The 17,202-nt window shown below is 40.7% G+C and overlaps 1 protein-coding gene across 4 annotated transcripts in view; it reads left to right on the top strand.

Moving 5' to 3' along the window:
* Positions 1–15,560, top strand: part of PEX5L (peroxisomal biogenesis factor 5 like) — a 103,639-nt gene extending 88,079 nt beyond the window's left edge. For all 4 annotated transcript variants that reach the window (XM_050977995.1, XM_050977994.1, XM_050977993.1 and 1 more), the window contains 7 exons: positions 3,588–3,704; positions 4,621–4,764; positions 5,525–5,595; positions 6,361–6,558; positions 7,862–8,027; positions 8,413–8,570; positions 9,206–15,560. In XM_050977995.1, coding sequence (XP_050833952.1) covers positions 3,588–3,704; positions 4,621–4,764; positions 5,525–5,595; positions 6,361–6,558; positions 7,862–8,027; positions 8,413–8,570; positions 9,206–9,410 — 1,059 coding nt within the window. In that variant the 3' untranslated portion in view covers positions 9,411–15,560. The remainder of the gene's footprint in view (positions 1–3,587; positions 3,705–4,620; positions 4,765–5,524; positions 5,596–6,360; positions 6,559–7,861; positions 8,028–8,412; positions 8,571–9,205) is intronic.
* The last annotated feature ends 1,642 nt before the right edge of the window (positions 15,561–17,202 follow it).

Below are 17,202 nucleotides of genomic sequence, written 5' to 3'. Positions count from 1 at the left end.
TTTGCTATTTTCTTCTTCCACATTTCTCTGATTAAACTGCAGATGCCACACTGTTTTGTGAGCTTATGCATAAGAAATTTTGAGCTGTCCTTCCCAGCATCATTTTATTTACAACACAATGTCACATGAACCATCTGCTGTATAATGTACTGCTTTGAAGCATCAGAGCACATTACTGCTAAATTATGTGACAATAGGAGGAAAAAGATGGGATTAATTTGTTCTATCCTAGGAAAAAAGTATTCCAGGACCATCAGCTTTGTGGTTCCCATGAGTACTGTTGGATCCTTTGTGTACCTACAATATTCCTGTCTCACTATTTAGACATTTCTTTGGATGGGCCTAAAACTGGCCAAACCATATGTTAAATTAGGAACCAGGAACTTGAGTCATTCAGATGCATTTCATTTGATACTCTTTCAAAACACAGTGGGAATCTTAGCCTTGATAAACATTTTTTACCTTTAAACCTCAGTAAAATTTTCAGATTTTGTTTCAAGAAGATATCAGCTAAGGAAATCTTACCCAGTTAAGCCCACAAGTTTGATTTACTGTGTTTTTCACAGCAAAGAGTATGGTAATGCAGTGATTCAGAGAACAATGACAGAGCCTTGCTCCTGCATTGGTCAGTGAGGAATGTTTCAAATTAATTTTTGGCAATACAGGACAGGAAAAATTCTAGAAATTATGACAATAGGTAAATTTATAAATACTTCCCCTGCCCCCTTTCATTGGATCATAGGAAATAAAGAGCCTGGGAATATTTTGCCTCCCATTTGTTTAACTGCTTCAGCATATTTTTAAATACTAAGAGTAAAAATAGCCTCTTTGACAAAATGCAGAATTTTCTGCCTGGAAGAAGTCAGATGGTATGAACATTTTTCCTAGTTGTCATTCCTCTTAACTGCTGCAGATGATCTGAGAATGTGTTAAATGTGTTCAGCTGGGCTGAAAACTCTTGGTTTATCCAAAGTACTTTGCCAGCCTTAAGGTGGCAAAAACATTGAAATGAGGTTAATTGGCACTGGTGGTGTAGCAAGTAGAGCTAAAATTAGACTCAGGAGCCTTGATCCAAAGCCAGGTTTTCAGAAAGGCTCAATAATAATTTAACCCTTCTGCCACTGAAGTCAGTGAAAAAATTGCTACTAATGGCAGCTGAAATAGACTTAGGCCTCCAGCAAAGACTGTAATATGTCCAATATTTAAATGTGTGTAATATTTACAATTCTCTTCCTCTAGGACACTGAACTGCTCTGCCTTTGACATTGGTAGCAGCAGTGGGGCAGAGCCTGGTCCAGGTGCTCAGGGCAGCTTTGCTGTGGCAGGGTCAGAACCCCCTCGTGCTGAGCACCCTCAGAGTTCTGCAGCCTGGCCCAAACCCCCCTGATCACTGCAAAGTGACTCTGGGTCCTGGGTCCAAGGAGTGCAGGATGAGCTGAGAGAGACTCTAGCAAAGCTGCTCTCATTGCATTTCCCCCCTCCTTTGACTGTACATGGAAATTCAGGGTGGCTACTTGAGGGCACAGAAATTCACTGGATTTTTACATAGAGTACAAAAACAGTGAACTTCTGTGAGAATTATAAATATATAATTAAACAGCAGAATTTGAATTTAAGACCTAAATCCACTTACTTACTATCTGCAGAAATTTGTTTTGATATTTCCACACCATTGATTCATAAGGAATTTTTGTGGGAAAAATGAAAGCAAAAATTCTAAATATATATAAATATTATATATATATATATGATTATTTCTATACATTAATCTGGCTAAATAGGACCATTACTAATTAGTTTTCAGTAGCTGCATTAGTTTTAATCTGAAGAAAAGGGAAATTCCCACATTTTTACCGTATGTTGGATCTCAAATTTACTGCTAGTTAAAACATGATTGCATAATTTTTATTTCAGTGCTGGGCAGATCTGTGCTGAATGAGAAGCACAAATCTCAGGTTGATGGAGGCCTCTGTTGAACAGGATCTTTTGGGGGGTTCTATTGTGTCTGGTCATGATTGCTATGAGTTAAAGAGGGAGTGATCTGATTCATGGTCTCAGCCTTTTCAAACCCTAAATGGACATTTCAGTGCTATCTCACGACTCTTGAGAGGATTTTCTTCAAGTCTAGAATGAGAGCAAATTCAGAAGTGGTGTAACAGAGTGGTCAGGGGCAGTTCACTGCTATTACCTGGAATGAAATCTCCTCTCCAAGAGTCAATGACTCCCAATTTATTTCCTTTTCCACAGAGGAACATTCTGTGAAGATACCTTCACAGATCCAATAATTGCATGATTCAGACAACCCTGAATTTCCTCCTGAATAGAGGACAGTATGCTTTCCTTTTGCCCAGCACCTAAGGAGGTTTGCAGCAAGCCATGCAATCACATTTTAAGCTCTATTTTTCCAATCATGCCTGGCTGTGGAGCTGCACCAAAGCTGGCAGCTGTCCACAAAGACTCACACAAAACTATCTGGACCAGCTCATAAAGCCTTTAATTAATTTTGATTAGCACCTTGCTCTCAAATGGTTCTGTCGAAATCTCAATAGATTTATTTGTGTTGTTGTCTTTGATATAAACAAGCTGAGAAACTGTGCCCCCAGGGCTGTCAGCTCACTGAAACACTGGCCATGTCCTTGTAGGAACTGGAGAATTTTGGAAAGGCAGTGCTCTGCAAATACTCTGCCGTGAATCTCCTTCTCAGAGTCCCATGACTAGTGTGTGGAGGCTGAAAAAGTAGCACCTTAATTTGGCTTCTCCCCTTCTATAATTCTATTTCTGTTTCTTGGCATCGTTTTCTAGTAGCCACAGTTGTTCCCTCCTTCTGGTCGTTGCTAATCTCATTCCTTGTCCTAAATCTCATCTGTTTTTCATAATTTCTCCTTCCCTTGTATGAGCATTTCCCCCTCATCTTTGAGCTGAATATTAATCTTACGGTATGATTCTATAATCTCTTGTAGATTCCTCTCACAGCAGAGTATACAATGCACTATTAAGATTTCTCCACTATGTCAAAAAGCCCAATTTGTATTACATCCCTTGCACAAACACCCTCTGTCTAAGCTTGGCATTTCTCTTTCTCACAGCTGAAAATTATGCTGAATATACCAAAGTATGCAATTCTTGCTCTCTTTCAAACTGTTTTATCTATTGTTATTCTTTTGCATATGCACTTCGTTGATTTTTCTTTTTTTTTTTTCTTTCTTTTCTTTGTCCAGGGACTTGCAGCATTGATTACCTTCAAATTTTATGTAACCATTTGCTGTTAGCATCAATAAGATGCAGTGTAAGCTGCTGCAAATCCTGCTTCAAACAGGACACACAGTGCCTCTGAGATAAAGAGTACTCTGCTGACAAAATGCATTCCAGTATAAGAGATGAGATTTAATTATATGGAGTTCCAAACAGGAGCTGTAGCATTTCAGTCCATGTGATTATTAACAGAACTAATACTGCTCAGCAAAATTGACACTCAGACCACTGGTGGAAAGAAATTCAAGTCTTTTTTTTTTAAAAAAAAAAAACAACAACAACTTTATTTTAAAGTTTTTTTTTGTTCATTTTCTCTTTTCTTCCTTTTCCTCTAGTCTGACACAGAGTTTTGGGATAAAATGCAAGCAGAGTGGGAAGAAATGGCTCGCAGAAACTGGATTTCAGAGAACCAGGAAGCACCAGGGCAAGTCACCATCTCAACCATCGAGAAGGTAACACCAGGTTTTTATTGCAATACATCCCCCCTGTGCAGCTTTGAGATGAGCCTCAGCTCTTCCAGGGAACCCAAGGAAACTCTTTGAACATGGAAGATAATTGTACCCCAAAGAGCTCATCCTCTTTAATTGCCTGTGGGTGGGGCAGATTTAGAAGACCTTGCCAGAGTGAAAATATGTTTAGGCTTGCACACAGCCTAAATTCAGCTGAAAAGATCACAAAGCAACTGCTGGATTTATGGGCACTTTTGAAGACTGGCACTTAAGGAAAAGCACCAAATAAAAATACCTGGGCTGGCACATTCAAACACTTTTGAGGACAGAAATTATGGAGATTCCTTCTCCTTTCTTCATTCCTTCCACTCCATATTTAATTTGATTTCTATTATGTCGCTGATATTACCACTCACCCTTTGCACTGCAGAGACAAGAGAAAAAGGCAAAACTTAAAGGAATACTAAAATAAACTCAGGTGCTTTCAGCATTGTTGTGTCTCTGGAAGGTTAATTGAGGATTTCAGGATTTTAGCTGAGCAGCTGTGAGGTTATGAGCACTGCAGGGATTCAGCTGCTTGGTGTGTTCTTTACCACCACTTTGGATGTCCTGGGCTCAGAGGTTCAGCTCTGTTCTTTGGCACTGTGAGTTGTTGACATTACCTGTGATGGAGAGCCCAGCACAAGCACCAGTAGGTACAACTTCAGAGCTAAATTAAAAATAAAGAGCAGAAACTTAAATGCCTGGTGATGTGACTTTTTACCCTTTTTGTCATTGAAATTCCATGGGGGGAGCTCGTGCCATTTCCACAGAGCAAAGGTTGTTTACACATTTGGAAAACAGTGAGTCACTGCATTTTTAGACTTGTCGTTCCCTGCAACTTGTCATTCACCACAGGTCCATTATCTCTCTGCTCCAGGGTTATTATTTCCACACTGACAATCCCTTCAAAGACTGGCCTGGTGCTTTTGAGGAAGGACTGAAAAAAATGAAAGAAGGTGACCTGCCTGTTACAATCTTATACCTGGAGGCTGCAATTCTCCAAGAGCCCAACGATGCTGAGGTATTCACTGCTGTGCCTTCTCCTGGCAAAGGGAAAGGGAGCTCCCTGCAGCATGGAATGAGGGAATGGTTTCTGGGCTCAAACCTGTGCCAGGCATGACAGACTGAAACACTGGATTCCAAAGGTTATGAATTAGTGTGTGCCTTTAAATAGATAACAATGAGTTCTCCACAGGATGAGAATCTGGTTTTGAAATATTGTTGTTTGAAGTATTTCAAACCTTCCCCTCACATCCTGGTTTTTTCAATCTTTCTTGTAAACACTGCTATCAAAAGAGGAATATTTTTGATTTAACAAGACTGTGGGAAAATTTTTAAAGTTATATAAATTTCTTCAATGTTGCTGTTTTCGACTGGTTTATATTTAAAGTCTGTTTTTTGTGAAATGTTAAAAATATTTATGCTGTATCTAGGGCTCTTTGAATCTCCTCCTACATGAAATTAAACAGCATACTTCAAAAGATCAGAGAATCCCAAGCTCCCTAGAAACCCCTAATATATAATATACATATAATATATATATAATGACCTCCTATATATAATATACAGCTAAATAATTCTTCTTCTCTATTTTCCATAAAATATTAGCAAAATTTAAAATGTACATTATCTCAAATTTAAGAAATCAGCATGAGATTATACACTGACAGAATACCCATAGTGCTGGTCATATCTGCTGCTTTTCCTCACCCCTGTGTTTAACAGTTATATTGTTTGCAGTTGGATAGATGTTACAAACTAAAGTATTATTATTTTTGCAGGCCTGGCAGTTCCTGGGTATCACACAGGCAGAAAATGAAAATGAGCAGGCAGCCATCGTGGCCCTCCAAAGGTAGAGGGAAATCAATCCTAAACCTGGGGTCTGATGAGTGTTGGGTAATGGAGACCTGGGCATGTTTAATGTCATTCCTACCTTCGAATGAGAAGCATTTAGTTAGCAAAGTAGAGCACTGACACAGCTATAGAAACTCCCAGTGACTTCAGAGGGATGACCAATGGTTAATAGTTCTGTTTTATCAAATAAGTGAAATATTTCATGGAGTAATTTACATACATGCACAAAAGAAAAGTTACATTGCCTAATAAATACGAGTTAGGCATGATGCAAATGAAGTGCCTTTTTCACATTCCAGCCACTTGGCATATTTTCTGTAGTCTGTCCTCTAATGAAGAGGTTTTCTTAATTGGGCTGAGCTCCCTTCAGCTGCTGAATGCTAAACTGCCAACACTTTTAGGTTGATGGAGATGTGAAGATCACAGAAATCTTGTACATAAAATGTGAGCTCCAAAATATCAGCATTATTATCTTTCTGGAATGGGTTTTTATGTTTCCATTTGAAGCAAAGTTCAATTGCATCAGCACTGATAACCAAGAAGTTATTTCACCAAAGGACACTCAGACTTGTTTATATGTCCCTTATTAGCTTACCTGGATAGAAACCCAAGGAGCTGCCTGATTTAGGAGCTTGCTCATCCCCAGTTTTCAAAAGAGCAACAGTGATGATTGTGATTTTCTTCACATGGATTACTTTGGAACAATTCAAGCATTGTGCTTGGCTGCAGAAATAGCTCAATATATTTTTTATTTTCTGCCTAGGTGCTTGGAACTGCAGCCAAACAACCTGAAAGCTCTGATGGCCCTGGCAGTGAGTTATACCAACACTGGCCATCAACAAGAGGCCTATCAAGCCCTGAGAAACTGGATAAAGCAAAATCCAAAATACAAGTACATAGTGAGAAGCAAAAAAGGGTCCCCAGCACTTACAAGGAGGATGTCTAAGACAGCAGATGAAAGGTAAATGAAGTGGAAATCCTCACAGTGGAAATACTAATGAGAGCCCTAGAACTGGTAGTTTCTGCTGTGTCCCCTTGTTCTGTAGAAGTCCAGCCTGTTCTCTGTGATGGAAGAACATGTCTCTAATAGCAGGAGAGGGGAGCTTACAGAGAACATTTAATTTAATGACTGAAGGATTTATCTTTTACGCCATCCCTGGAAGTTAAAAAAGCCAAAAAATTCCAAAAAAAGCTTAAAAAGGATGTTTCTCCTCAACTCCCATCCCTTTCCTCCATCTCTGTCTCCTGCCTTTCTATTCCCACATCCTGCACCCTCATCCTTCAGCTGCTTCCACATCCATACAGAGCCTTTATCCAGCTCTATCTGTGTGTGTTTTTCCTGCTGTTTTCCCATATCCCAGCCCAACAGAATCCAGGAATGAATCATTTGCAGTGCAACATGAGTTCTCTGACAATACTGGGAGGTGGCACCTCCTTGTTCAAAAGCTGTTGTTGTTCTAACCAAGAGACAGCACAGCCATTTGATTTATCTTGGCCATCTTAAATAACAAAAAAACCATGATTTGGCAGCCCTTCATCATGATTTCATGAGGACAATAAACAAGTACCTTTGGACTGTGAGATGCATAATAAAGTCATTAAAGGCATAAACATGATTTAGAGAACCAAACCACTCAGGCTATCTCACTGCTTGTCATTTTGAAGACAGGCCTTATGTTTTACCCTCATCACTTACAAGTCCTGGGTTGACAAGATAATTTCATATGAGTAAAAATAAAATATGCAGGTTCTGCTTGATTGCTAAGTGTGTTATTCTACTTTGGCTTCATCCCACTGACTGGTGCTGTCAGTGCAAAGGTTTTAGGAAGCTACAGTAGGCACAGAAGTCTCATGTTTTGGCATCTTTCTTCAAGGGTCTTGGCTGGTCCCTTATCCATTCCTCTTAAAAATACTGCTATTTTTGCCAGTAAAGAACTGGTTTATGTCTGAGAAACTCATTTAATTTTAATAGTTTTAATAAACTTTCGTGTCATTCCACTTGGGTTTGCAGCTGTATTTCAACCTCATTTCATAGATGAACTTTTTCTATTTCAGACCTGAGTTTACAACAGCACCCTGAAGTAAACCTTTGCCATGATGAAGAAGTTCATTCACAATTTTTAGGAATATAACACTTCTCATAAATACACTACAAAGATTTTAATTTCAGGCTAGGATTCTAATTTCAGGCTATGCAATCAACATTGAAATATTTGTAAATAACTGAATTATGGATCTTTAAGTTGTTTTTCTCCTTTGTCTAGCTCATTACTTGAAGAAGTAAAGGATTTGTACCTGGAGGCTGCTCACCAGAATGGTGATATGATAGACCCTGACCTGCAGACAGGACTTGGGGTTCTTTTTCACCTGAATGGAGAATTTAACAGAGCAATAGATGCATTTAGTGCTGCTTTAACTGTTCGACCAGAGGTACATTTTAAACTTTTACATTTTTTAAAATTTAGCTTTACAGGCCATTTCCTCTTTCCTGTCTGGATCAGGCTATTATTAATGACATGCCACTTCTGCCATTAAAATGTTAAGACCCAAAATAGAAATGTTAATTACAAGACATAATTAACATTGTAATTTTTCTGTTTAGAAGCAGATTTATGCATGTCCAATTCCTACCTGTGTGCTGATTAATGGTATTAAATACATAAAGTTGCCTTTGATCACGAGTCAGAACCTCACGTTCCTTGTCAATTAACATACAATACTACTGTTTTATGCAGTCCTCTTTCCTTTGCAAGCAAAAATGAGACTTTATGTCTGGTTTTTGACACCTGCAGTAGAAAAGTCATTTTCTCCCCAGGACTATACCTTGTGGAACCGCCTTGGGGCAACCTTGGCAAACGGGGACCGCAGTGAAGAAGCTGTGGAAGCCTACACACGAGCTCTGGAAATCCAGCCTGGCTTCATCAGGTCCAGGTACAACCTGGGGATAAGCTGCATCAACCTAGGGGCATACAGGTGAGCATAAAAGATGTGTGATCAAAAAGTCTGGCATCACAACTGCCGTGTGGAGATTCGTTCTCAAGCTTTTTTTTTTCCTAAAAAAAAAAAAAAAAAAAAACCAGAATATAGCTACATAATCTCAGCTATTGTAAAATGTTGTCATACCTTTTTGCAAAGGGCCAAAAAGCAGTTTTGTAGCTCTAAGTGCAAGTACTCTTACAATCAGTGGGATTTTTCTTGCACTTAAAATAGTCCTGCTCTTAAGAGCCTTTGTAAAAGAAAATGTAAGAGCCTGTGTTTTAAAGGGAAACTTGAGTTAAACTGCTTCAAGTAGTTCATGCCTTCAAAAACATCCTTCAGGAATGGAGGTGATACTCCAGGGTCCTACCTGTCAGGTTGAGACAGGGAAGATAGAGGGGAGCTTTCCTGCAATGAAGACAATACCCCCAAACGTTTGGGTAGAATGAGTTTTGTGTTACCCCTAGCCACGCCCTCCTGCTTGATGAAAATCAAGCAAGAACAACACATTGTATTATTTTACATTGTAAAATTGTGTATTTAAGCCTGGCATGGAACTTTAGAAGGTTTGCCTGTAGTTGTTAAGCAAATTATAATGCTTGTTTCTTTTTTCTTTTTCTTCTTCCCTACAGAGAGGCTGTCAGCAACTTCCTCACTGCTCTCAGTTTGCAAAGAAAAAGCAGGAATCAGCAGCAAGTTCCCCACCCTGCTCTATCAGGCAATATTTGGGCAGCACTTCGGATTGCTCTGTCTATGATGGACCAGCCAGAACTATTTCAAGCTGCCAATGTGGGTGATCTAGACATTCTCTTAAGAGCTTTTAATCTAGAGCCGTAATAAAAAGGATTCACAAATTGATGAAATTGTATTAGGAAACAGAGAACTTTTTTTATTACTCATCCCCAAATGACCACATTTTCCAAAAGATCATGACTGTAGATCAGTAGGGGAATTCCTTCAGACATTATCCATAAAGGGAAAGTTCAAAAGCACAAAAGTAGTGTAAATAAATTCAAAGTCAAAGGGTTGAAATGAGCTGTGGCTAACCTGAACTAGATGAAATAGCAATTTCTGAAGAATCTCCATCCCATGCAAGCTATATCTCTCTATATACATACAGCTGAAAAAAGAAAAGTATCTTGAGAAGAACCCTAGATAATGGTTATTGCACCTTAGAATGGCAAGCAGTGCATCCACGGAACCTGCTTAGTAGCTCATTGCACTCACTGCACCACTTTCCCCACAGTGGGGATTCCTTATCCTTTGGTTTCTTTGATGAAAAAATCTTCCCAAGGTCCATTTTTATCACAGCTCTGAAAATAGATGCATGTAAGAGGGATGTGTTTTGTTTTGAATGTATTTATTAACTGGCAATCAATGTTTTGCTTCCAAAGGTACCTGGATTAATTTGGGCCCAGTTCTGCATGCTCATAAGCCATGTGCAATGTCAGGAGGAACACAGTCCATGCAGGGCTATGGGATGAGGCCAGGTACATTTGGGGAAGCCAGGTGTTGCCAGCAGAAGAGGCAATTTGCACTGGAGTTGTTACTGTTCAAACCAGCTGTCCTTGATCTGGGGCAGCCTGAAGGAGCTCATGGCAGGGTCTGCACCTTTCTGTGTACTTAATGCACTTTAATCTTTCTTTTTGTAAAATAGTGCTATGCTTTTCTTTTAGTCACCAACAATGGAATGTACAGGATGGCCTTCTTGGCAGAGAGGACCAAATATAATTTCCTAAAATGTAATGAGAGGGTTTTCAATATTTTTATGTTCAAAAATGCAAATACAGTATAAACTGCATTAACAGCTAGAAAGATTATTATATGCATCCATCAGGTACTGCACATATACATGCATGTGCATGCACATACATGTTGTATGCAAATGATGTCATTTCAGAACATAACAAGCTACAGACCTTCGTTGCAAATGAAGAAAAATATTCTTAGGAGTTACTGCCTGCAGACCATGCTCAAGGGAAAACTTTCCCTAAAGAAATTGGTCTGTACAATGCTTGTAGGATTGAGACCAAGGCTTGATCCTGCTGTTAAACAGCAGCAGAAGTCTCCACGACCTCCATGATACCAGAGAAAATCCTTAGATAACACCAGTATGTGTAGCTGCTCACAAATGTGTGTATAAACACACTCTCTTCATTTTCCCTGGCTGGATGAATGGGGAGCAGGGTTGGGGCAGTACCAATCCCTGATGAATGGATTGATTCAGCTACAATCAAACACATTTAGCTCAGGGTGAATGTGTCAATCAAAGAAGGAAGAGAAATTTTTAGGAGGTGATTTTCAGTTGCTGATATTTTAAATATTCTTCCTGAATAGCAAAAGATAAAAAGTGTTATTAGATGTGTTGATCTGTGGTCAGGAATTCAATTTGCAGAGTAGCTATGGGAATGTGTTAAAGTGGGACAAATAGCACATTTCCTATAAACAACATTCGATGAAAAATCCAGCTCAGAGGGATAAAAAAAGAAATCCAACTGCACAGATCACAGAGAAAGATGCTCTGTGGGAGTTGGACAGTTTCACCAGTAGAAACCTAAACTTTCTTGCAGCTGTCTGTTATTTTGAGCCACCACTTAAGGGAAAATTCCATGTAAAACAGTGTAATCACTGCCTCTAATCACCATCTATAGGTTGTTAAATAAAAATAATTGTCATTAGAAAAATAAAAGGCTTACCCCTCACTCTGTCCCACTGAGCAGAGATAACTAAACAGCTACCAAAAATGTTTAAGAGTGCTGTATTAATTCCTTGTTTACACATCTATTCCTGTTTACCCATCAGGTGTTTCATAACTGATTCCTGCAGCTTTCTCTAAGGATGGGACTGCCTGGGAATGTCACTTTGGCTAAGTGGGCTGCTGTGTGCATATCTGCTGACAACAGTTTGCTCTTTTGCTTTGACAGCGATGTGTGATGACAGCTCTTTATTGATAAGGCAGAGCAGAAGGTGCAGTGCAATTGAATCTGGGAAGTGATAAGAGAGAAGGGAGGCAGCTTTGAGAAGAGGCTGTAAGGCAAAGGCATATGTGCTTAGGTTTTGCTTGATGCCCTGCCATCACACAAGTTCTTCTAGGATATCCTTTGTGCTGGGGTGTAGGATAATCAGTGCTTATGCAGAGGAATTAGCTATTCAGGGACTTTATTTTTGTATCTTTGAAATTAACAACAACAACAAAAAAGTGTTTCTCAGAGTCAGAAAGACAAGGGGTATTTGAGTCTTGTGACAGTTCACTAAACATCTCCTCCAGCCTGTGGATGAGTACCACAGAAATCATTAGGAAACTGTTATGCAAGTCCAAGCCTCTCCAAAAAGAACAGACTAAGCAGGTAGCTTTTGGTTTATCCTGGGATGCACTGCTGAAAACCACATTTATCTGCTGACACATGTCCACACCCATGGCACTGGCAGGAGCTGTGTGTGTAACCTTGAGACAACTCACCAGGGCTGCACTCTGCCCTCCCAGGCAGGCTCAGCCCCCAGCCCATCTCAGCTGTGCTGTACAGGACATGGCTCCAAAGCCTGTCCAGAGAGCTGCACAGCCTTGGAGATGATTCCAGCTGCTCTCTCCTGCTGCAGCTAGCCTGTGGCCACTCAGCCATGTGCCAAAGGCAGAGGCTAAAGCAGGGCAGATGATAGGGGACAGGGCACATGTCACACAGCTCTGGACTGGTCAGTGGGGGGGGTGGCTGGAGACAGCTCACCTCACTCTAACAGGTCAGGCCCAGCAACTCTTGGGACTTCTGGGCACTTCCTAAGGATCCTGGGCTTTATCATCCTCCTGTAGCCCCCTCTGCCAAGCACTGTCAGTGCAGCAGACAGGATTAGATACAGCTTTGAGCTGACCTCCTCTTGGCTTTCCTTAAATATTCAGGACAAGTTTGTATATTTGCCTGAAACAGCAAGAGGAAACATGTGAGGAGGCTGCAGCATATTAACAACCTGAACTGAAAATTCATCTACTTGTGCTTCTAACCAAGCATGAGGTGGGATAAAGATAAATAAGGCGGGTGCTGAACAGTAGCAGATTGAGCCTGAGAGTGAGAGACAGCAAATCTGGGTCCTGTTCTCAGCACTCCCTGGGAGCTCGACCAAGTCAGAGCCTCCTGCCATCCCTGACTTGCCCAGGTGTGCAAGGAAGGAAGGAAGATGGGGAACAGCATTCCTGGGAGCAGGGGGGAATCACTGCCTCACACTGCTAGGGCCAGGTCAGCCCTCCCCTGGGCAGAAGGTGACACAAACACAAGGTTGCTCAGGTCTAGGGAAGCAGTTTCACAGAAACTACTGATTTCAGCAGGGGAAGACTCAGACATTTCAGGATGCTGTAGAGCATCTATGAGGTGAGGCCCAATTAGAGTGCTGCAATGGTGTATCACCATGTCCTACTCCTGTTTCCCTTTCTCGTTACTCCTCTCTTTTTCCAGAGGTGATTTATCACTGCCAGGCAACTGATTCCAAGTTTCTGAACCTTTTTTTTTCTATTTTATATTTCATGCACTTAAAAAAAAAAAAAGTTTTCCTAACCCCAGCTGGGGACTGCCCTTGTCCTCTGCAAAGCTTTAGGAATAGTTATGACCTAGAAGCCTGATCCATCAAGCTGCTGAACCTGTAAGCCTGGAGTCTGCCCAGGAGTGCTCAGCACTCTGCATGAGCAGTTCACACGCAGGTGTTGCAGGAGAGGGCTGGCTCTGGTAGCACTGCAGTGCTGAACAGGCACTGCAATCCCAGGGACTGGGGAGGGAGTGAGGCTTTGCCATGAAGGCAAAAGGCTCATGGCTGATGACCTCTTTAAGCTGGGATTACCACAGGAGCCTTGTGGCCACAGACTGCTGTCAGCTTGAAGAACCAATCTGACTTTTAGGCACACACATAAACATACCTATAGCTAGTGGTGTTTTCTTATGATCTGACAAATCACAGCACTTGTAAAAATATCGAGGGGGAGGTTCAAATGACACAAAACCTCATGTGACAATAGTGCATGGAACTGCATTAACCAGTAACCACTATGCAATATTAACCCCCAGCATGCAGCAATGCTACCTGAGCATGTGTTTAGAGAATGCATGCAGAAGGCTCACTCATAGGGTATTCTTAAACTATTGATTCATATCATCTGTGGATCATTTTACAAGTCCTTTGCATCTGCCAGACTCAAATCTGAGCTGTTCATATTACCTGGAACAGGCCAGACCAAACACAGAGCCCTTTTAAAATCCCATCCTTAGAATTCACTTTGTGTTGTGGGTTTCATATTTGCTCCAAGTGTTTAATTAATAACAGACATCTGTATAACAGCTTTTGCAGACATGTTTTGGTCCTACTTTTCAGTCCTGAGAGCAGGACCCTCTCAAGAATTAAAGAGCTAAATCTGCACAGCTTTCACAGTGAAGCTGGGTTGTTTGGATTTTCACATTTTCATCTCTAGTCTCAACCACAGAGCAGCCACGTATCCTAGGAATATCCACAGAGCACGGGCCTCCATGGCAGAAATAACAGCTGCTGTCCTCACTGGCACAGCCAGAGCCTGAGGCCTAAATCCATGTCTGCTGGAGCCAGTGAGAAATGGAGCAGAGCATAAATTGGTTGTAGATCTCTTTTGCCCAAACTTGCATCTGCAAAACGAGACATATTAGTTATTTTCGCATGAATTACCTGCACAGTTGAAAAAATGTGATTTCTGGTCACCAGTGTTGTCAGCTTACTAGTCTGTACAGTGAATTTATGTAATAAATGTTAATAATATTCCAAGTATTCACAAAAATGGTAAGACAAAATGCACTGCACGTTGTGAAAAAAAATGGTGGATATGCAATACAGTATTATCTACTATTCAAACCTTACCTAGGCTAGAATCAGATTCCTTCATTATGGTTCTACTGATTTTTGGACTGGTGGAATAAATCAGAGAACAGGAGTGCCATGCATGAAGAGATCACTGACACTTTGAACTGAGGTAGGAAAAATGAAAAACAGGCATGTCAGAGAATCCATGGGAAGTTTCAGAGCCTCAGCCCACAAAGTAACAGGCATTAGGCAAGGTAAAGAGACAGAAGGAATCTAAATTTTCCTAAAATATGCTGTAACTTTACAAATGCTTGCAATACGTGACAGCCCATTGAGCAAGCTTGCATGGTCAAGACTTGATGTGCTTTGATCTCTTTTCCCCTTCTACATTTACAGAATGCCATTGACATTGGCTGAACCTTTAATTTAAATAGCCTTTTTAATATCAGTAAGCTATTGTAAATTCAGAAAAATAAAAAAATTTATAAATATATTTTATATATCAGAGTATAACATATCTAGAGCAAAATAAAACTATATAGTTTTGAGAGGCATTCTGTGTGGCTTCTTCTATATGCTGTAAACTGTTTGAAAACCTTTGCAATCTTGCATCAGTTCTTTTGGCTTTATTTTTAAGCCAACATAGAGGAAAGAAATGATTCTGGGGCTGGCAGATACTTTCACCTGGGCCATCTGAAGAGCCCTGCTGCTGCACAGCCTTGCAGTGCTCCCTGGTGTCCGTGGGGAAGTGCAGGGCAGGGCTGGCAGCACAGCCCAGGTGGGAGATCAGCCCCACACCTGAATGTTTACATTCCCTTACAAAGGCTCACACTGACCCAGATTCAGAATCTGAATGTAAGAACTCACGGGGTACAAGGTCAGTTTCTTACTACAGGTAACTCTGCCTCTGTATGCTTAGTGCATTATCAGCTGTGTACAATATTAAACACAGACTATAGTTTACTGATGCTTTAATTTGGTGTTTCCCTGCACTGCTGTTTAAAATAATCTATTTCCTAAAAAAAGAATGATGTGCATACTGGATGTGTTCAATTTATTAAGGTCATAGATGACTATTTGCAAAGCACCACACTTAATGTAGTATTTTTGTACTGTAATGGAAGCATGCCTTCCTTGGGTTCTTTTCCACATATTATATTGTATTTATTAATTGTATTTATAACTGTGCAATTTTTAAATATGTTTTAAAAATAAACTTTGTCTGTGGCTTCAAATATTTCAAAATGTCTTTTCAACTTGAAAGGGTCTTGACTTCAATTACTTAAACTGAAAGGAGGGATCTAAGTCTCCAACTGAAAGGATTTTTTCAATGAGGTATTCTATTCTATTGTTTACCAACTGAACATGCTTCTCTGCTTAAAAGTTAAGTCCAGAATATGCTTTTGTTATAATTTTTCCTAATTTCATTGTTTCTCTGAGGCAGAGTTATTTTTAGAATTGATTTTTATTTGGACACGTTGCTCAGTTATACTTACAACTGGAATTTATACCAGCTGAGGCCTGGCCCAAAGGGTTCTGCACATACAGCCCATATGAGGAAAATGGGAAAAAAGTAGATAATTCTTCCTGAAGACTGTGCAATAATTAAAAAAGAAGTAATAGTATCCCAAACCAACCTTTATGAAAAGCAAAGCCAACATGCAGTGACTGAAATCACTACTCAGGCAATTTCCCACATACCACCATAGGAGCTGGCTCTCAGCATTTCCCAGTTCTGTCCTCCACGGGATGAGGTGAAAGGCTGATGTCATCCCCACTCTGTGCTTTTGCTGTGAGACACCAACATAAGCACAGACACGAGGGATAAAAATTCCTTTGTGCTGCTGTGGACAGACGAGCTGACAGCCAAGGAGGGGCTGGGACAGTGACAGCACAGGGCCATGGAGAAAGCAGGACTCTCTGCATGGACATGGGGACTGCTCCAGAAAAACAAACAGAACACACAGCTATGGTTTGCCTGCAGGAGGAAAGCTCTGTCAGAAAAAACAACTGGCTAAAACCTATGGCTTTAACCAGAACCTTCCAACAGGGAACAAAAGGGAACAGACACAAAAACCACACTAACCCTTAGGTTAGGGCAAAGTTAACTGTGGGCTCTTGACACTGGTGTGCTTTGCTGGGAGATGTTAAGGCTAGTTTAGTTCTTTTTGCCCAAATGCACTGACAAAGCAGCAGCAGCCAGAAAATCCTCTGGGTATGTGCTCCAGATCAGGAACACAGCACTGCTGTCCTAAAGCCAAAGACAGTGGGAGAAAAGCATCAGTACCAAATCCTCGCACAAAACTGCTCAAAAATCACTGCTAAAGACATCTGAAAACATAATCACCCACTCCAAACAGCTGTCAGACATGCAGTAACTGTTCCAAATAATTTTACAGCATTTCAATAATTTTACAGGCTGTCAGTGCTGCCCTTATTTGGATTAGGCTTGTAGTACATCTGAGGGACACAAAGGTGCAACTTCCCACTTCAGTGAGGGGGAGCAGGGGGTGGGAACTTGCCAGGTATCCAACACTGCCTCCCACAAACAGCCTGCAACTGCTAGCAGGCACAAATCCCATACAGGAAATTCCTGGAAACTCTGAACAGAGCTGGTTGGCTTTTACAGCGAGCCACTCTCCCACCTCTTCCAGTTGCCACAAGGGGTGTGAACAGCGTGGCTTGAGTTGCCATGGTCACAAAGGACATCTGTGATAGAAGAGAAACCAAAACAGATCATTAAGTTTAGACTTCAGAAGCTGAACCATCTCTACATTTCTTATCACTCAGCATGGCACATGTCCTCTACTTCTGTGTCAAGAAG

The sequence above is a fragment of the Serinus canaria genome, chromosome 9 (assembly GCF_022539315.1).
Source record: "Serinus canaria isolate serCan28SL12 chromosome 9, serCan2020, whole genome shotgun sequence".
Lineage (NCBI taxonomy): Eukaryota > Metazoa > Chordata > Aves > Passeriformes > Fringillidae > Serinus > Serinus canaria.
Note: the sequence above shows the minus strand (reverse complement) of the source record. Positions and strands in the feature narration are given on the sequence as shown.